This window comes from Berghia stephanieae, chromosome 2 (genome assembly GCF_034508935.2).
Source record: "Berghia stephanieae isolate SIO BIC M18660-M18661 chromosome 2, UCSD_Bste_1.3, whole genome shotgun sequence".
Lineage (NCBI taxonomy): Eukaryota > Metazoa > Mollusca > Gastropoda > Nudibranchia > Aeolidiidae > Berghia > Berghia stephanieae.
In genome coordinates, this window is record NC_088361.1 from 71,487,851 (window position 1) to 71,510,530 (window position 22,680).

The following is a 22,680-nucleotide window of genomic DNA, read 5'->3' on the forward strand; positions in this document are numbered from 1 at the left end:
TTGTCACTCTCTGAGTGTATGCTCTTGGGTGTCCTCATTCAACAGACAACTTTTGGAATTTACTTCTATTCTCTAAGAGAGCAAGTTTATTACTTTATCTTTGTATTTGTAAGTACACATCTACATGATTTTATTTCCCCTTTATTCAACTTTAGGTTTTTAGGTCTTTAGGTTTTATCTTTAGAAAAGACAGATCTGAAATGCAGCTAAGGGGGCTGTTTCGTATTCCTTTCCAAGATTAAGGTAAAAACGAGATGCCAACAAAGGAGCTGGGTGCTCATATATCATATTATTAGATAAATTACGAAACCAATGGTATATCATATATAGGTGACGTGTCCAGCACACTTTTGGAAATTTCATCGAAATTCATTCGTCCTTTCAGTCCTCCTTCATTTCGATGAAATTTCCAAAAGTGTGCTGGACCACTCCTTCGTCGCTTCGCTCCTCAGTCGTTCACGTCACCTATATATATCTCTGCTCCCTATAAATTGTATAAATTTAAAAATCTTAAACTACTTACTTAGTAATCAAGTAGGGCCCCTCAGGGAGTAAGAAAGTAAAAATAAAAAAATATAAAAAAGTAGTGAAGCGGCGATAAAGTCTTCAGGAGGTAAAGAGGTAAAGAGGTACAGTTCCGAAAAACTTAAGTGTATGTTTGAGGTTAGTAAAAAATATATTTATTAAAAATGTTTATTATAAAATGAGTGATCAGAAGTTTAAAGAGTTAATATTTCATAAGATTGTTGAAACTAGTAGTATAGATGTTATATTAAAATCTATTGATATAAAAGAATATCCAGTTAAAATAGTTCTATCTATAAAGTGTTTATTTAATAGACCTACTGACAATCTAACAACAGAAAGATATTATAATCATCCTTCAACTATTATTAAAACAAAGAATAATAAATCTTCTTACTATAGACAAGTTAGAAAAGAATTTGATAGATGGTTAAGTGAAGTTCAATTAGCAGGAAGTGGTTTTGTATTTAAAAAGATATTAAACGGAATAATAAAAATTCATAAAACTAAAGTATTAAATGGTTCTAGTTATATACCTTTAAAGTTTAAATCTTCATCAATAATAAATATTAAAAATAGAGATAATAAATGTTTTTTATATTGCCTACTAGCCAAGTTATATCCTGCAGATAGAAATCCTCAAAGAATAAGTAAATATATGGACTATATAGATAAAATAAATATGAATGGAATAGAATATCCAGTATCCATCTCTGATATTCCTAAAGTAGAAAAACAAAATAAATCCTTATCTATTAATGTATTTGGATTAAACGATATATCCAGAAAAGCTTCTATCTATCCTATACATATTTCAAATTATAAGAAAAGAGAAGAAGTAATAGATTTATTATATATTGAAAATCATTATATACTAATAAAAGATTTAAATAAATATATGTTTGATTCTAGAAATAGTAATTCTAAAATAGTATGCCGAAGATGTCTATCACTTCATAGAAACGATAAAGCTTTAGATAATCACTTAGAAACATGTGAAAAGAATACTCCAGCTAGAGAGATAATGTCTTTAGAAGATTCTACTGAATTTAGGAATTATCATTTTAAAATTAAAATCCCATTCGTTATCTACTCTGATTTTGAATCAACTAATAAACAATTTAAAGATAAAAATAAAATAGCAAAACAAGAAATAAATAGTTTTGGTTTATATCTTCATTCACTTTATCCTGATATACTCGAATCTGAATATATAACTTATACAGGAGATAAAGCTATAGAAGAATATATGAAATATTTAATGCTTATATATAAACAAATAGAAGATATCCATAAAAGAAAATCTAAACCGAAATTAACAGAAGTAGAAGAAGAAGAGTTTCAAAAGGCTAAACGTTGCTATATCTGCTCTAATAAATTTAAAAGTAAAGATGATAAAGTTAGAGAGCATAATCATTTATCTAAAAAATATAGAGGAGCTAGCTGTGTCGGTTGCAATTCTAGAGAAGGTAAAACTAATAAACTAATTCCTGTATTATTCCATAATGGATCTAATTATGATTTTCATATACTAATAACAGAATTAATGAAATATCAAAATAAATATTATAAAGTAAAAGTTTTAGCCAAAACAGCAGAGAAATATATATCTATAGATTTTGGTAATTCTAAATTAAAACTTAGATTCTTAGATTCTTATAAATTCTTAGGTAGTAGTTTAGATGGAATAGTTAATTCTTTAAAAGAGTTTCCTATCTTAGATTCTATGATGTTTTATAATGAAGAAGAAGGAATAACTGAAACAAAATATAAAACTGATTTATTAAAAACAAAAGGGATCTATCCATATGAATATATTGATTCAATTGAAAGACTAAAAGAAGAAGAATTACCACCTTTTATTAAAAAAAGATCTATTCAACAAGATAAGAAATTATATAATATTGATAAAAAGAATTTTATGTATAAATATATTTTAAAGTGGTATAACTATAAAAGAGTTTCTCCATGGTATTCTACTTTAAAAAGAAGTGATATAACAATAGAAGAATATAATAAAGCTATAGAAGTATGGAATTATTATGAATGCAAAACCCTATTAGATTATCATAACTTATATCTAAAGACAGATGTGTTATTATTAGCTGATGCCTTCGAGCAGTAAAGAACTTTTAATTTAACTAATCATCAAATAGATCCATGCTATACTTATACCAATCCAGGATTAACTTGGCAATGTGGTTTAAAATATACTAAAGTTAAATTAGAAAATTTAAAAGATAAAGAAATGTTTCATCTATTTGAAAACGGAATAAGAGGAGGATTCTCAGGAGTATTAGGAAGAAGATATGTTGAATTAGAAAAACTATTATATCTTGATGCTAATAACTTATATGGATATGCTATGAGTCAACCATTACCATTCTGTGATTTTCAATGGGAAGAAGATTTAAACTATTATAAGAAGATTCCTAAAGGGAGAGGATGTATTATAGAGTGTGACTTAGAATATTTAGATAAAGATAAAACTAAAAGATATCCATTAGCCCCAGAGCATATTACTCCAGCTAAAGAAATGTTATCTGATTATCAATTAAAGTTATTAGGAGATAAACCTTTAGGAGAAAGTAAATTAATGTTAACCCTTAAAGATAAAAAGAAATATATAGTTCATAATAGAATTCTTAAAAAGTATATTTCCTTAGGAATGAAAGTTAAAAAAGTTTATAGAATTATATCATTTGAAGAAGAAGCTTGGTTGAAACCATATATTGATTTTAATACTGAAAATAGAAAGAAGGCTAAAACAGATTTTGAAAAAGATCTATTTAAGAATTCAAATAATTCCTTCTTTGGTAAGACAATGGAAAACGTTAGAGATAGAAATGATGTTGAGTTATCTAGTAGTGAAGAAACAATTAAAAAGAAACTAAACAATCCTAAATTTAAAGATTCAGTAATATTTAATGATGATTTAGTAGCTATATTATTTAGAAAAGGAACAGTTAAATTAGATAAACCTATTTATCTAGGGCAAGCTATTCTTGATATATCTAAATTGTTGCTGTATGAATTCTACTATGATATTATAGAAAAGGTTTGGCCAGATACAGAAATATTATATCAAGACACCGATTCCTTAGTATTTTCTATTAATAGTGAAAATGATATCTATAAAGATATAAAGAATAAAACTCTAACCACTCCATTCCCTAAAGACCATCCTTTATATTTAAATAATGAATCTATCTCTAAAGTATTTGATACTTCTAATTATTCAAAAGATCATTTTCTATATTCAGAGGAAAATAAGAAAGTAGTAGGAAAGTTTAAAGATGAATTAGGTGGAGATAAGATGGAATACTTTCTAGCTTTAAAATCTAAATGCTATACATATGAGACTAGTAGAAAAGAAGAAATAAATTTCTAAGAAATGAGTTTCTAAGTCTACTATTAAAACAGATATTAGGTCAAACGATCTAAAGTATTCTTTATTTAATAGTATTACTTTATATAATAATAATTATTGTTTAAATTCTAAGAATCATGAATATATATGAATAAAATAAAAAAGATATCTATATCTCCTTATGATGATAAAAGGCGTATCTTAGATGATGGAATAAGTACGGAACCATATGAGTAATTAAAAATGAATAAATATAAAATGGAGAATAAAAAATGCGGACGTTGTCTAACGATTAAATCAATAGATAACTTTTATATCTGTAGAACAAGGAGAATCTTAAATACCATTCTACCACTTTCCATTATATTATCTAAATATCCAGTTAAAAATGATATTCCATTTCTAATATGAATTAGTCCGCTATTAAATCCATTATATAGAATGTACTCTATTAAGAAGAAGTTATATTTACTTCTATCTATCTCATCTAAAGTAATAGACTCACCTCCTTTTAGTTTTCCATCATAAACTTTTAAGATTCTATCATTAATCAAACCCTTAAGAATATTTGATTCTCCAGCAACTTCAAAGTTTATTTTATCATCAACATATTTTTTATTAGTTGAATCATTATCCTCTGTGGGATCGGTAAGATTAATTATTTTATTATTATTCATATCCATATATGCATATCTAAAATCAGGAATGATATATTCAAATTCTAAATAGTTAAACTGAGAATATGGAATATCTTTATCTATGATTAATTGAAATCTATCAGCTAATATATTCATCTCTTTCTTACCAACTCCTCTTGAAGTTTGATGAACCTGATTATCTTTATAAAAGAAAATAACTGATAAAGATTCTGTTCTTACTTTTAAAACCTGTTCTTCCATAAATGGTAACTGATTTAAATTGATATGTATCTTTAAAATTATAATCTAAAAGAATACCATTCTTAGATGAATCAGTTCTTTTGTAATGTCCATCAGATTGAGTAGTTAATTTTTGTTCTTCAGTTGGATCGATAAAATCATTATAACTTGATTCAATATTAGAGTAACCATTATTAGTAGAGAATATTTCTAAACCTTTAGATGTTTTAACTTCTGGTCTTAACCTTGAATCAACATAACTTTTAGTGACTGAATCGTTATCCTCTGTAGGAGCAGCAAGATTAGTAATTTTATTATTATTCATATTTAAATCACCTGTCATTGGAATATTTCCATCTCTAAAACTTCTAAAATTATTATTAGCTATATTTAAAGCTTGAGTAGATTTATTAATAGCTTCTCGATCAACATATAATTTATTAGCAGCATCATTATCTTCAGTAGGAGCAGCTAGATTAGTAATTTTATTATTATTCATGTTTATCTCTCCTTTAGATAAACCCTTTTCAATATAATCATCGTTTTTAATATCATTAGTGTTTTTAGAAATAGTAAGATTATATCTTCCAAATATATCCATTTTTTAAGAATAATTTTTAAATTAAAAAAGTAAAGGAGTTAATTTATTTTTATACTTTCCAGTTTCCTTCTTCTTAGATAAATCAATAGTTAGAAAACCGAAATCTTCATTCCAGATCTTAGAACATAACTTCCTGAATTCATTATAATCAAAATCATCCCATGCACAATCTTGATGAATAAAACTTAAACTTCTTTTATCTTGAGGAAATAAAATAATTAGATTAGCATTCTCTCTTATAGTTTGTCTAGGTAACCTAAAATAATTCTGAGAGATATAAAAACAATCAATATTAGAATGTCTCCCTCTAGTATAATAATTTTCACATACTTTTTGTTTTTCTCCTATAACATCATCAAATATAATTAGATTCTTATTTATTCTTGAAATATCTCTAGGATCTAAAATATCTTCATCATTATCAAAGAAACTAACTTTTATTTCAGGATTATATATTCCATTAGATTTTAAATGATTAATAATACTATTTAATTCTAAATCATTTTGAACTTGAAAAAGCCTTAGCACTACGTCTTTAGGAAATTCTTCTAATCTTTTTAATAGTTCATATTCTTCTTGAAATAGGGATTTACCATAAACCATTAAATTATCATAATCTAATAAATTATTTTTCAATAATAGATTCATTAAAAGATTAGTTTTACCACATCCCGATTTACCAACGATAATTCCTCTAATACTATTAGGTAGTTCAGGATTATTTTTTCTTATTACTTTCTTTTTACTCGATAAATTTTCAATATCCATTTTTATTTAATAATATTGAATCTCTTACCTGTAGATTCAAGGGTTATATTAACGTCTGAGATTAGAGTTCCATAGGCTGTTACTGCCGTTCCTGGTGCTCTATTAAATTTAGCTTTTACTTTAATATCAATATTAGAAATATTAGTTCTGTCTTCATGTTTAGAGACGTCTACTACGAATACTGGGAATAGATTTTTAAAAGATAACATACTGATACTATTAGCTTCATCAGTATCATAAAACTTTCTTTTAAAATCGTATGTCTCTTTAAAGATTCTAGAATATTTATTATTTTGGAAATCAACCTCTAGATCTTGATTAGGATATCTTCTTGTGTTTAACTCAACGTGAATTTCTTCTAGTTCTAGATTGTTGAAGTTTGATTTAGAATTTAATTCAGATTCCTTTTGAAATCCAATAATAAGATATCTAGGTTTCCCTGTAGTATTTTGAAAGCTCCAATCTAATCTATTTGAATTTTCCATTAGAGCATAAGTTTGAGTAAACCTTCCTCTGAATAGAATATCGATAACTGATTTATTTTCAATAGATTTATAAAGTTTATTTTCTTCTTCTAGAGATGGTTTAATAATTGGAATATATAGAGATGTTTTATTTAAAGTGATTTTAAAGTCTTCTTTATTCGTTCCTTCTTTAACTTGAATGAAATCGTTATTGATTACTCTTTTAAGTCTAATTAGTTGTTTCACTCCATAAAGAATTTTATTATAGTCTTCCATAAATCCGAAAATATGTTTTAGGGGAACGTTAAAAGAAAACTTTTTAAAGTTAGATCTTAAAGTCATAGAATCGTTTTCTTTATTATCATCATAAGCCATATCAGGGAGCCAACACATACTTAAACCTTCTATAGCTGATTGAGCTGGAGAATATTTAAGCATTCCCATCATCGTAGTGGTTTGTCCAGGATTATTAATATTTTCTACTTCTTGTCCATTTAGATAATAGGAGATATTACTAAATAGATACATCATAGAATTATTAATTAGAGCTACGTTGTTTTTATCAGTATCAGTAAAGTCTCCATCTTTCTTAGCAAGTTCCCCTTCAAAGTATAGATAAGCTTCAGAAGGAAGAGTGATAAGATCCTGCTGTTGAATAACGATATCAATATTGCCCGCATTATTTAGATTATTATTAGAATCAACTGGGAAGAATTCAAAATATTCAAACTCTCTAATACTACCATCTTCAAATAAAGTTCTATCGTTAATATTAAATATTTCTTTAGAATTTATCTCTGCCATTTTATATAGGATAATTATTTGATAAATTTTATTGATGTTCCTTTAAAAATATTTTCTACTTTCTTCATAGGAAGTGGTTTATCATTAGAAGTAGAGGTGGAAGAAGAAGGTGTTGTTTTATTAGTTCCTTTATCTCCAATAGAATTAATAATTCTTTCTGTTCCTTTAGTAGCAGCTGTTTTAATAGCAGCCTCTGCTGCAGAGGAAGCTAGTTTCTTTGATGTTTCTGAAAAGATAGCAGAAATTATAGAATCCATTATCCCTTTACCTTTCTTCTTCTTTCTTTCTTTTTGATCAGCATTTTATAAAGAAAAAAATTGTTTAGTTAATTTTATAAATTTATCTTTACTTAGTTTATTTGTTTCATATAAATATTTTAGAATATCTGATATTTCATTTATGACTCCTGTATTCCCAGCTTTATTAGAAGCTAATAGAAGTTTTAATCTTTTTAATAAATAATCAGAATCTTTAATAGTAATACCATCTCCTTCATATTCTTCAATAATAGGAATTCCTCTTTCTATTTGATTTAACTCTTCTAATTCTTTATCAAAATCTATAGGTTGAATTTTTTCTTCTTTAATTTGTTTATATATCTTATAATCTTTACTACTAAATCCTCCACTACCTTTTCCTCCATCAAAGAAATTTAAAGAGGTTGCTAAATCAAAGTAAATATTTTTATCTTCTTCTGAAAGATTATAATAATTTATATTTTTATCTCTTGAAATTAATTTATATAGATTTTCATTCATAGGAATAATTTTATCTTGAATAACTATATTATCTCCTAAAAATTTAATAGGAGTATTTCTTAAATAAACTTGATCATCGATTAATCTTAAGAATGGATTTAAATTATCTACTTTACTTTTAGCTAAATATTTAGCTCCTATAGGTCCTGGTGAAATTGATAAGATATTAGCTGCTTTTGGTTTTAACTCTTTTAATGCTTTTCTATTTTCTTCTCCTTCTTTCTTTAAAGCATCTATTATTGGTTGTTGTTGTTTTTCTAGTTCTAGCTGAGAATAGAAATTTGCAGTTTTATCGTTAATAGAATCGTTTAATAATTTCTTTTTCAATCTTATATTTTCGCTTATTATATGATCCATTTTTAAAGTAAATAATTTATCAAAGAAATAAAATCTTTTAATGTCTTAGGTTTAGAATTAATTATAAAGACGCATAGGTGACCGCATATAACACTGTTATCTGGTTGAACGATCATATTAGAATAATAGATACCTTTATAAGTTTTATCTTTTTTAAAATAATTAATCATCTCTATTGGTGGAACTAAACCAAAAGAATCAAAATATAATATTAAGTTTCCTTTCTTTATCCAACAAGTCCAGTGGGTTCCATTGTTATCTGAAGTATCTAAATTTAATACTCCTGATTCTATTTTACTTGGGGTATCTAATTCATCTCTCATAAAACATCCTTTAAAGTTAGGATCTTTAATCATATTGATTATATCTAAGTTTGATAAACTTTTATAGAATATTGGATTCATTTTATATATCTAAAATAAAGCCCCTAGAAGGGGGAGAGATTTTAAAAAATCAAATAATCCATCTCCTTTCTTAAGATATAAACCTTCTCCATTATAAAACCCATCTCTAGTTAGATTATGTTTCCCCCTATAAGGTTTTAGAATTAGTCCTTCTCCATGGGATTCTATTTGACAAACACATCCACCTTTTTTAAGATATAGACCGTTACCTAATAGTTTAGATACTCCAGTTGATACAGCTCCAGTTAAAGCTCCAATTCCTAATGCTGGTAAAACTTTACTAGCTACCATTGGTAAAGCTCTACTACCTAAAGCTGCAAGTGCTCCTAAGAAACCCCCGTGTTTAATATTGAATTCTTGTTGTGTTTTTGAGATGTTTAGTTTAACACCCTTTTTATTATCAATAGCTTTTTTAATTTTATTTAGTTGAGTATTAGTAAGGTAAACCTCATCGTTTCCTTCAGTCATTAAATCTTCATAAGTAAAGACAAGAGATATCTTATCAGTAGAGTTTTGAATCTTTTTCTTTTGATGATCTGATACGTTAATCTTGATTCCAGTATAAGCCATTTTTAAAGGAACAATTTTAAGCTTCTCTTAAATGAAATCTTAAATCTACTAATTCGTTTTGATTATTAATTAGATTTCCATCTTGATCAGTTATTCTAATTTTTATATTTGAAATTGGATTAGTGAAAACTGGTAGATATATAGGATTATTTATATTATTAATAATTTTATAACCGAAACCTACATTAGGAAAGAAAGAATAGATAATAGGTTTTTTAGATCCATTAACAGTTGAACCTTCTATTATATCTACTTCTATATTAATTGAATTTATTTTGTTATTTGTACGTTTTTATCTGAAATATTTTCATTGTCATGAAGTCTATTATTATTAAACCCTAGAATACTTTTTAAATCATCGTTCATCTCAACCCAATAAATAGGAACATTTATTTTTATAATAGATTTTGCTGTTTGGTTATTTGGCTCTAGTAGGAATACATCTTCTTCTAATCCTATAGATGTTAGTTTATTAACTATATAATTATTAATATCTGATATTTCATAAGCTCCCGTAGGAATATTAATTTCTAAAGTTTTAGTTGTGTTATTATCATTTAGATCTACATATCTAATATCTATTTTAGAATTAGTTAAATTAGGAATAGTATTATAAGTGGAAATATAATGAAGAGCTAATTCTAATGGATAATTATAATACATAGAAGGATTAAATCTTAGATTATATTCAGATCCTTTAAAAGAAACGTTAATTAATTGACTAGATTTTGATTGAATTTTTACTTCCATTTCATTAGTTAAAATTTAGATAGTTGTAGTTCTTCTTGATAAAAAGATCCTAATACTTCTTCTCCGCTTAAATCTTTAATTTTATATGTAGTTGGAATAGTAGGCAAAACAGTAACTATTTTAAATATCTCTTTAGTCCAATTAGTTGTATATCCCTTTTCAAATTTATTTTTATATTTAACTATTCTAACCCTATCGTTAATATTAAATTTACCTTCAGTTGGTGAATGCTCTTCTTTAAATACTTTATTATATATTTCTTCTTCGTTTGATTTTTTACTTCCTTCTATTGGTGACATATTAATAGTTGAGTGATGGGAATTATTATATTCATTTAATAAATTGTCTAATACATTATAATATTTATTTGAGTTAGTTGCGGTGAAATGCTTATAGATTTTATTTTTCATTGTTTTAATCCATCTTTCTACTACTGTTGATTTCTCTTCATTTTGAGTAGAATATAAAATTATATTATTTTTATCTAATAATTGTTTAAATGATTTATTATAAAACTCCTTACCCGAATCACTCCAAATCTTATTAGGTTTTCTACCTTTATTTAATATAGATTCAAATGCTTTAGTTACTTCTATTCCTGTTTTATTTCTTAATGGAACTATCCAGCCGTATTTGCTAAATATATCTATAACCATTAATAGATATTTAATATATTTATTTTCTTTTGAGAATTGTTGCATATCAGCTAAATCAATAGCCCAAGTATCATCTATATAATAAACTACTACCTTTCTCTTAGGAAATTTCTTTCTTATTGGTTTATGTAGTTCAGAGGCTAATTGTCAATCATTCACTCCTAATCCTAAAGTATGTTTAGCACCAATTAGATTGGTTATTAATCTTCTATCTAACCATTCTTTAAAACCTTTAGTTTTAACAGTTTTTAATTCTTTTAACATAGTTCGATCACAATCTTTTCTAACTTCATTATCTCTATAACATATATCATGTCTCATTGCTATTTCGTCTAATTCATTTATAGGAATTGAATGAGGTAAAGGCTTATCATTTGAATCTAGTCTTTTGTCTAGTTTAGTTCCGGGACCTGCGAAATTGTATCCTGGTAAATGAAATTCAAAAGGTAAATCAGTCCAACCACTCCCTTTTACTTTTATAAATCGATTTTTCTTTGACGAACAATTAATGCATTCACCTTTCAATCTATTATCTACCTGTTGAATGTTTTTAGTTTTGGTTCGTTGACGGCATTTCAGGCAATATATCTCTTCCATTTTATTAGATATTATATCTGCTTGGATTCAATTTGACAACGCGTAAACAAATGCTTGGATTCAATTTGACAACGCGTAAACAAATGCTTGGATTCAATTTGGTAACGAGTAAACAAATGCTTGGTTTCAATTTGGCAACGGATAAACATTTTAAAATCTTAACAGCTCCGAAGATCTTCCGAGCTGTAAAAATAATAATTATTTAATACCTTCAACCTCCTGAGGACTTTATCGCCGCTTCTCTATTATTTTACTTTTATACTTTTATCATTGTCTTAGTATCTCCCTACTGGTAACTTTTTAACTACTTTTTAAAATTCTAATAAATTGTTTACTACCTTAAAGCCCTTGAAGACTTTATCGCCGCTTCTCCATTATTTTTTATTTTTTTACTAACCTCAAACATACACTTAAGTTTTTCGGAACTGTACCTCTTTACCTCTTTACCTCTTTACCTCCTGAAGACTTTATCGCCGCTTCACTACTTTTTTATATTTTTTTATTTTTACTTTCTTACTCCCTGAGGGGCCCTACTTGATTACTAAGTAAGTAGTTTAAGATTTTTAAATTTATACAATTTATAGGGAGCAGATATATATATAGGTGACGTGAACGACTGAGGAGCGAAGCGACGAAGGAGTGGTCCAGCACACTTTTGGAAATTTCATCGAAATGAAGGAGGACTGAAAGGACGAATGAATTTCGATGAAATTTCCAAAAGTGTGCTGGACACGTCACCTATATATATCTCTAGTACCGTATACACTTGCCTGCCGCCCCCCCCCCCCCCCCCCCACACACACACACACATACACTCTCCCCATCAGACACACCCTCAGACCCAATTGATGATTTAAAAGATATACGAGGGCTCTTTCAGAAATAACCAAATAATGCCCATTGCTCAGCAACCAGTGGAGATTTTTTAATTCTGTAAACGACATGATATTCCTTATTTCCTTACGGATATTCCCAGAAATTATGTAGTGCATCATTTTGCACAATGAATTTCTAGACGATTTTAAAGATGGCGGCCCACCTTGAAACTTGGTCAAAGGAGGAGATCAGAGCTGTCATACGTTTTTTGAACGCCAAAAGTCTGAATCCTACCGAAATTCATAAAGAACTTCAGAGTGTATATGGGGAGCATGTTATAAGCCGTACACAAGTCTATCACTGGTGTAATTTGTTTGAAGCCGGCCATTCCGACTTGACAGACAGGGAAGGGAGAGGGCGTTCGATAACTGCGACGTCAGAAGACAATGTGAAGCGAGTTGATGAGCTTATTCCTCAAGACAGGAGGTTGAAACTTCATGAAATCGCAAGCAGTCTTGAAATTTCGGAAACTTCTGCCCATAGAATTGTATTTGATGAACTTGGCGCAAGATGGGTTCCTAAGCAATTGACAGACAATCATAAAGAACAAAGATTGGACATCTGCAGGGAACTTTTGAGAAGAAGCAAGAGCTCACGCAGGGTTCACGGGCATACTGCCAACGCCGGCGGAGACTTTCTAGGGTACGATGTGACTTTTCTTGACAGCATAGTCACCGGTGATGAGACTTGGTTGCACCATTGCACCCCAGAAACAAAGCAAGATTCGATGACATGGAAACATCCATCCTCACCTGTCGCGAAGAAATTCAAAGTCATGCGGTCAGCAAAGAAAATAATGGGAATTGTTTTCTGGGACAGTCGTGGTGTTATTCTGTTCGAAACCTTACAACCTGGAGAAACAATCAATGCTGCAAGGTACTGCCAAACTCTTGACAAGCTTAGGGAGGCCATTCGCAGAAAGCGCCCAGGGCAGTTGACCAACGGGGTCATTTTGCAACACGACAACGCTACAACCCACACAGCACGAGTGACGCAAGGTTGGCTAGAGAAATATGGATGGGAGATTTTGCCACACCCACCACACAGTCCAGACCTCGCACCATCTGATTATCACCTCTTTGGGCCACTGAAAAGTGAGCTGGCAGGAAAGCGCTTTGATGTCGATGAAGAGCTTGTTGACCATGTGCGGAAATGGCTACAAAACCTTGACGGAAATTTCTTCCGAGAGGGTATCTATTCCATGGTGCGGCGTTGGCAGAAGTGTGTCGACAGACTTGGCTGTTACGTAGAGAAATGAAGGACGAGTCAAGGTATGAACACGTGCAAGAATTTTGTTGATAGCATAAAAAACGCGGATTTTACAGGCATTTTTCGGTTAATTATGAAAGAGCCCTCGTATATTTGAGAAGAATGGTGAAATAATTAACATAGCTTTAACTTTAACTCCCAAAATACCAAATGCAGATCTTCAACTGCATGTATTTATCCTTGCATTTGTATGTAGTATTTTAAAGGTGTAATTTTTTTAAAGTCTTTTGAAATTTTCACTTCATGTTTAAACATATAGAGTTGGACACATGTTGTTTCAGTACATTAAGTTACAATGCAGCTCTAATTGGAAATAATATGTTTGTGTTGAGAATATTGGCTATTAAGCTTAACTGCTGGTCAAAATTATTCGCGATGGTGGTGTACGAACGAATCGGCGGTCTCAAGAAGTGGGTGAGAGAGGGATCTAGTAATGACTTTGGGTTTGAAACGAATATTTTTGTGTTCGTGGATAGCTCACACGGTAGAGCCACGCTCTCACCTGCCAGGCGGAGTTGTCGTACCAATAAGGTCGCAGGTTCAAACCCCACCACCGCCGCGAAAAATTTTTTATTCTCTATTGTCTTCTGGCACTTTTCTATTCACTTCATATCTTGTTCTTCTAATTGGAAATGCGTTCCATGAATATGTTGTGGATTCTCAGGAATAATGAACAAAGCATCTAAAGTTAACATTCCATCGTAACAAATTGATTTGCATTAAATTACAAGTGGCCTCTATGGAGTGATTTTTAACTTTTTTTAAAAACGTGTTTACTATGTTTATAATACTGATGATGACTATGTCAACGACGATGACGATGCTGCTACTGCTGATGGTGATTAAGATGGCGAGGATGCTGATGATGGTAATGACCCTTATTATTATGTATTATTATTATTATTATCATCATCATCATCGTCGTCGCCTTCATCATCACCATCATCATCATCATCAATTACATACTACTTATATTGATATCATATTATTTTATTATATTAATCAGAAGTTTTAAAAAATAGGCCAGCTATATATTTGTTGTATTAAAAACATTTATTATATCGTTGTGATAGTGTTCAGTATTTTATAATGGGTGTGGTCTTCTGACCCCCACTCCCATGGTGAGTGGAGAGGTCATATTTGTTGTCTCTTCTATACCCCTTATCTGTTTCCCTTTCCATGTTGCTCTCTATCTTTGTTCTGAATTGAGCTTGTTCAGGTTCTTCGTGGTCATGGCGAGGACATTTAGCTGAGAGGAAAGCAGTCAAGTTTTGCCCTTGTTTTTGAGAGATGATTTTTTTCCATTGTTAATCATCTCTCTGTTCTGTACTATTGTCGCTTTAGTTTTGAATATATTGTCTTTACTTTGGAAACATTTGAATGTATCCTTCATAGCTGGATTCTTTGCTTGTGCCTGGATGGAACTTTAAGGTATTGACTTCAGTTCCATATTTGAAACAGTTCCCTTTGTCTTACTTTTTCCTTAGTACTTTGAACTTCGGATCTTGCTTTCTCCCCTATCATTTTCCTTTTTACCTGTGCTTAAGTGACCTTAAAGAGTCGCAAGCACCGTAAAGCCCATAAAAACAAAACAAAAAACAAAATTTTCTTAGTATCAACATATTTTCTCACAACATATGTGCCAAGCAATCTGGGTGGATCCTTCCAGTTTGTGAGGCAAATTTGCAGTCCTATTGACGTCCACATTGCTGGTAGGTTGTAAGGGTTACTGGTCTTTCTTTCTATTCTGTTGCACTCGTCTCAATGGCTTTCTTTCCTTGTTCCAGAGTGAGGGAACTGAACTTGCTTTTGTGGACAAGGAGGCCACTCTTGCTGTTTCTATCCCATATTCCTGTTTTCCTTTTGCAGCTTGCTTTCTGTCTTTGTCATGGAATGAATTTATTGTACTTGGTTTTATCCTGGCCCTTTGCCCAAGTCCTCGGTCGAGATGGCACGGTCAGATGTGTATAGTTTTTGGGAGATCATATTTTTTCTCTTTGTGAATCATCTATCTGTTATGCACTGTTTTGAATATAACTAAGCTTTTGAGTGCATTCCTCTGCTTCTGTCTGGGTCTCAATGTAAGCAAATTGATAGTTTGCTCTTGGGTCCTACTTCGGTTCCCTATTTGAACCTATTCTTATTTTTTTCTTGGGTGCTTCTAATTGGAAATCTATACATTATTTTTGTTGTCCTTTCTTTCTTCTTCCTTTTTACTGGCGCTGAAATGAGTCAAAAACCAACAAACAAACAAAAACCCAACTTAATCAACTGCTTATGCCATGGGTGGGTACTTTTTAGTAAATAAAATCGTCAGATGTGAGTGTATTTTAATTGAAGAGCATAACAATCAAGAAGCATCTGAGTACGTTTGGCTCCTTTTTGGCAAAGGTCTCATGTCATCAGTGTGAGGCTTTTGGTAGCCTGGACAGGATTCAAATGAAAATTGCTGCTAGGATCTCTTGAAACTATTCTCCTTAGTCTTACTTATAGTTCAGCGCTTAGGATTCAAGAGTCTTGCAGGCACTGAAGTCTAAATTTATAAATGTTCTTTTTATGTAGTTACCATCTTCCAATTGACTTAAAATTGGTCCCATTTGTCTTTTTTTCTTAGGTACTTGTGTCTCTAAGTGTAATTATTTGCACTTTCTTGTGTTCTGAGTACAATTTTCCTTTAAAAGCGCAGACTATTACTATCATGTGATTACACAGTGGTTTTCTGCTTTCCTGCATTGCGAATGAAATTTCGCACCATTCTACAATACAATGCAAAACTAACCTTTTTCAAATGTATAGTTTTCGGGGTCATTTTTTAAAATGATGACAGAGTTGATTTCATTTTCATTGAGTACTTTAGAAGTAAATTGCACGTCTTTTTGGTCTTGTGTTATAACAGTAATCCTCAGAGGGGTAGGTAATGATTTTAGTCCTGCTGTGACAGCAGCACAAACTTGGGTCATTGGAAAAGGCTCTTTGCCCACATACTCTCATGCAGTCAGGTGTGAAATTAATATTTGATTCTGGGTGGGGTTCCTGACCTCCCATAGTGGGCAGGGAGGTACTTACTTTGTCTTCTATCCCCCTATATGTTTTCCAACTTGCTTTTTGTCTTTGTCTTGGAATGAGATTACTTGGTTTTGTCCTGGCCCTGGCTGGGAGGGAATCAGTCAAATGTATAGTTAGTTTTGGGAGATGATATTTATTTCCTTGTAAATCATCTCTCTGTTATGCACCATATTATGTTTTGTATAATATATATTATTTATGATTTGTAAACAGTTGAGTGTATTCCTCTTAGTGGGGTCCTGTGCTTGTGTCTGGATGAGACTTTTAGGTGATCTCAAACTAAGTACTTTGATAGTGTGCTCTTGGAATCTACATCTGTTTCCTATTTGAACCAATTCCCCTTTTGTCTTCCCTTTTCTTGGGTGCTTTAATTGTAAGTCTAGAACTATTCACTATCCCATTCTCTTCCTTTTTACTGGCGCTGATATGACCTTAATGTATTGAAACGCCATAAAACCCTTTAAAAAACATTTGATTGGGTATGACATTGTGTGTGTGTGTGTGTGTGTGTGTGTGTGTGTGTGTGTGTCGAAAACACATTGTAATAACTCATTACAGAGATTTTGCCTTGTCCTCCATGTTAAGTTTCGCTGTTGCAATATGGAGGAGGGTTACTGAACATAATATTTCCTTTTGGCAATGGGCATGATTGTTCAACTCCATCAACATTTATCTCAACAATCTATTGTCATGTTTCTACTGATTTTTTAAATGTCAATTAAAACAATTAAAACTTACGTTTCATTTTATATTTATTGTAAGCTTTAAAAAAAGTAGACAACAAGTTGCTTGCAGTGCGGCGCAGTTCGCTTTATGAACATTGTCACCATGAACAGGTAAAGGGAATAAAAATCGATAGAACAGACACTCAATTTATAGGATATTATTGATGCCCGGAATGACACCATAAGACATAGAATGGATTCAAAATACCAGAAAGACTGTATATAACATTTTTTGAATATGACTTAAGTAATATTTTATCATAGAATGCAATTATATAATATGAAAAAAGTAACAATAACAAGTTTGTGCTAAGCCAAAACGATTTACCTACAAGTGCATTTCATAGTACAGTATTTTCATTGGAGGCGAGTCTTCAGTAAGTCTCATATTATATACATTCATACTTTTGTTTAGAGATTGCTTTGCCACTATCACTATTATTGTCGAGATGGTGACTTTAAATATGCACCAATAAATTATGAATATCATCAGGTTATCTTTTTCATAATAACGTAAGATAGAGAGGCAACATGACAGATGACAGAAGGAAACGGTTCAACTTTCACTCTCGTATTTACAACATAGAAATAGATATTATCTTGGTTTTGGATGAAAGTGCACAAAATCACCAATCGTGAAGAATAATTATAATTCAACTTTTGCCAACACACTCTTTAATATTTCAGACGAAAATTTGTACATTACTTTACAAGAAACTTTTAGTAAGGATGTTTAATATTAGCGAGGCAATAAATTAATTACCCTGTGGCAGATTCAGAAACAAATTGTATAATTTTTGCTGCTATAACGGGAAAAGCTTAAAAAATATTTTTGGTTCTATATGTATTTCATTAACCTTTTTATATGCAATAAGAAAAGATCACAGAGTTCATTGAGGAGGGGGGGGGGGGAATGAAATATGAGAACAAGTTATTGTTTGGTTTAAATATCACAGTTGCTTTTATCACACTTCATTCTTCAGCCATACAAAGGCAAATTTTATTTTTTGAGAAAACCACGAAAAAAATCTAAAATCAGTTATCAATTTGTCAAACATGTGTCTATTTAAGAATTTGTAAAATATTGCAATTGGTTCGAAACACACATAGAGAACATAACGAGTCATTTCAATAAATAATTTTGTTTTGTTTTCAAACTTAGCTTGCCATTTAAAACTTTCCATAACATCCAGAACAATAATTGTTGACATGAATATTTAATTGATAGGAAAAGTTTGAGAAATGAAAGGAGAAGAAATTAATATATATACATCAACAAATTTGCTTTTGGTCAAGGTTCTAATAAGTCACAATCCATATCAAAACAATTCTAATTGATATTTAGAAATTCCATTCCGGTTGTGTCATACTTGGTCGTTGTTCTTTGGACCTTGATAGTTTCATTTCAGGTGTTGGCGGTTTCTCAACATTGGGTCGTGCCAGAGACAGTTTTGCTAGCATCATTTGCGCTTTCCTAGCTGGGTCGTCAACAACACGTTGGGTAGCAGGTGTTGGCTGAGGTGTTATAGTTCTGACATTTGGACTGTGGATACTTGTCGGAGTTCCTGGTATTTCTGGCTCTGGGACTTCAATATTTGCTGGTCTACCTGGAGTCTGAATGTCCAGGACAAAAGATTTGCTGGTGATCAATGTGCCAGCTGGGGGCACTGGAGGAGAGTATGGTCGGGACTTTAAACTAGAGAACGTTCCTTCACGTTCAAGACAGTCAGGCAGGAAATCGCCTCTCTTGTTGTGGCCAAGATATTTTGCATTATGTGAATCTGAAAATGAAACAATATTAAATAGAATTAGAATTTACATAATATTCTAATATTTAAAATACATTATACTATATTAAAATGGAAATGCAAGCAGAGGAGTTGGTAATGTATTGTTATCTATTCAAAGTGAATGCCAAAGATACTATACATTTGAATGAACATTTTCAAATATTATTCTGAAGTATACACTATTTTTTGTCCTTCAATTTTAATGTTTAATACAATACACTTCAATGCAAATTAAACTTCATTTTACTATGCCCTTTTCTGGAACCATAGAACAAAATTTAAGTTACGTTAAGACATTGCCATAATTTGATTTAATCTTTTTCTACATGAGGACAAAATGGAATTAATTATTTACCGCATGTCTTAGCCTTTGGATGGAAATAGAACTTGTATGCAAGCAAGATGCAGACCAGAATGACAATGATAACTGACAGGACAGCTATGACTGTAATATACACCGTCTCAAGGCTATCTTCATCATCGTCATCAGAAGTCTGAAAAATTACGAGTACGAGACTGATTTAATGGCCGTCCCTATACTGAAAACATATCATGAGTCTCTTTTTAATGCTTGGAAATTAAACACTCAACAAAGGCTGTAAAAATATTGCATTCAGCTGGACTTTCAATATGTATGAATATTAAAACCAAAAAAAAAAAAAAACAGGTTGTGAAAAACACAATACAGCATGGTGAAACGGATGAACAAACAGTTTTTGAAACACTTGATATATATATATTTAACTGCTGACAGTTCAATGTATTATCAATGCTTGTCTTGATTTGGTCAGAACATAATTCCAAGAAATTAGGTGAAACTACACCGCGATATAATTATCATAAAACTATTTATGACATTGTCCATGCAAAACAAAATACATAGATCTATTCGTCACAGTAAGGTATAGCATATGATCTATCTCATTGTAATTTTACAAAGTCATTTTACGGGATCTGAACACTTTAATGAAAAACTTATGGTTGATATGAATTAAGATGCAATGATTACTTAAATTCAAATTATACTTGTATCTTATGGCATTATTATTTATTAAAATAAAGCTCCTTAATCACAAGGCAGCAACGTCTTCCATTTATGAAATGCTTATATTTATTCTGATGCAATGGTCAATGAAGGATAACATTTAATAAAAGGGTTTGAGAAGACACTTTAAGTGCAAAGAATCTTACAGGGCCACAGGAAGTTCCATAGTAAGAGACACCATCAACGGTGAGATAGCCAGACATGGCAACAGTAGTGTTGTCAAAGGTGAAAGTTGTTCCATTGCTTATCTCATAGCACATTGCGTTTAAAGTATCGTTGTAGCCAGTCGCTGTGCCCTGTACATTCAGACTAACCACAAAGCTGCCTGCAAACATTAAAAAGAAAAACAATGTTGGGTATTTATTATTATAAAACTCAACTCAATTCATAACTTTCAGGTTTTTGTAATCCAAAAAGTGCATCAAATAAGATAAGCTACTTAAGTTAAATAAAACTCTGGAAATCCCATTGCTAATATTTGACATTGACTATTTAATGAGCATAACGTCAGGCACTACCTAATATCGTTTATTTGCACAAAAGTGAAACAAGAGCATTGTTTGCTTTCACTTTTCTTGCCATCATTTATTTACCTGTAGGACAACTGAGATTTGCTGTCTTGTGATTTAAAATCTCTTAATCTGTTGAGATATAAAGGCAACATTTATATAAGAAATCGAATGCATAAGGTATAGATATTACCTTTACGGTGACCATCTCCAGTGATGCGTAGTTCGGAATTATCGCTGTAATAGTTTCGTACTTGAGCTGTCCAGTAATCTGCTCTTTCTTCATTATATTCAATTGGGAATTTCAATTCCAAGGTGTGCATTTCAGCAACAATCATATTTTTCTGTGCAGACGTCATTACGTCAATGAGAGCCACCATCTGGACCTCGTAGTCTGTAGGATCGGAGGTTATGGTGACAAGGACTGGACATTTCCCTGGCTTGTCCAGTTGAAGGTTGATGAAGGTGGCTTTGCCTGAAAAAGAGAAAGGTCAATTTATTATTTCGAATCATAACGTTTTGAAAAGGAACTGGGATGCTCTCAAAATAGCAGTTCCAAATTCAATCTCATCATTGAAGTTTAAGAAATAGAAGTTGAAAATATAACATTCAACACATGTATCATCATATCTAGCACGATTAAAAAAAGATAAGTATAAGTACTGAACGTCACTTTATAAATTGCATTATTTTGCCAATTCTTCTTTACATCATTATTTGCCTTAATGTTATTGTCGTTCTCTTTTTCAAACACACGGCTTATACCTTTATAAAACAACAGCCGTAATTTTCCCTCTTGCATCCAAATGATTACATTTCTTACCCGTAGAAGGATCAAAGCTTGCTGTAGTTATTCCTCCAAGGTTGCCAGAATAGAAAACGCTGTCGTAAATTGATGCAGTGGCTGTCCATGTATGATTCTGTTGATCGAAAGGTATGAGCTAATGACATCTACATGTCTTAATCAAGGAGTAAAAACTCGGAAATAATCTGAAACATTATTAATCCAATCACAAACATCTTTGATTCTTTTACGTAACAAGAAAATGACCACTACATCTTGTGGTAAGAATATTATTAGGGGATAAATTCATTTTTATGTTCATGAAAATAATGTCTATGATACATTTTCAAACACACGGCTTATACCTTTATAAGAGCATGGGATATTCAATTCAAAATTCAAAATTCGACACCTACTCTTAAATATATTTTTGACTAAAGAACAAATTAGCGTGGAGTCATCTGGAAAGAAAATGAGATAGCTCAAAGTTTAATAATCGGTTTTTGAGCTGAATAGTATTCTATCCTGCTATAAGAGAAATGCCATGTTAGATCTAAACAATCAAGATCAAACATTATCTCTATTGAGGGCTGATTACTTTTATAATGTAAAAGAAAAGCTTACAGTTAATACGAAACATATATTCCTGTTGTCAAAACTATCATTAATGTTTTACATCAAAACATTTCACAGAATGAAAATAAGAATATCAATGGTAAAGCAACTTACAGCCCATTCAACATCTGTGATATCTATATCTGTGTCTTTGTCATAGAGGAGGACTTCCATCTGGATAGGGAGGCCAGTAATCCTGTTTGAGGTCTTCATTACTGCCTTAGGGCCAACGTTACGTCCCAGCACCTGAAAGATAAAATTTAAAAATGCTTAGTTGAATTGATAGCAAAGTCTCTTTTATGGTTATGTCCAAACACTTGAAAGATTCATTCTTTTGACTCTGAAAGTCGATTAACATTAGTGCCTGTTGATCAATTGGGTCCAAATCATATCTTTATATTCAAATACTTTTTGAGCTGACCATAAGAATAAGATCACAGCAAACGGCTATGAAGTTTCAACTTTTTAAATAGTTATGCTAGAGTCTGATTGTGACCAA

The 22,680-nt window shown here is 30.9% G+C and overlaps 1 protein-coding gene across 1 annotated transcript in view; it reads right to left on the reverse strand.

The window, feature by feature from the left end:
• Nucleotides 1–17,452: 17,452 nt before the first annotated feature.
• Nucleotides 17,453–22,680, reverse strand: part of LOC144965481 (fibrocystin-L-like) — an 88,329-nt gene continuing 83,101 nt past the window's right edge. The window contains exons 72-77 of the mRNA XM_078900861.1: nt 22,296–22,427; nt 21,606–21,702; nt 20,976–21,257; nt 20,420–20,598; nt 19,584–19,722; nt 17,453–19,219 (exon numbers count right to left, since the gene is read on the reverse strand). Coding sequence (XP_078756987.1) covers nt 18,780–19,219; nt 19,584–19,722; nt 20,420–20,598; nt 20,976–21,257; nt 21,606–21,702; nt 22,296–22,427 — 1,269 coding nt within the window. The 3' untranslated portion in view covers nt 17,453–18,779. The remainder of the gene's footprint in view (nt 19,220–19,583; nt 19,723–20,419; nt 20,599–20,975; nt 21,258–21,605; nt 21,703–22,295; nt 22,428–22,680) is intronic.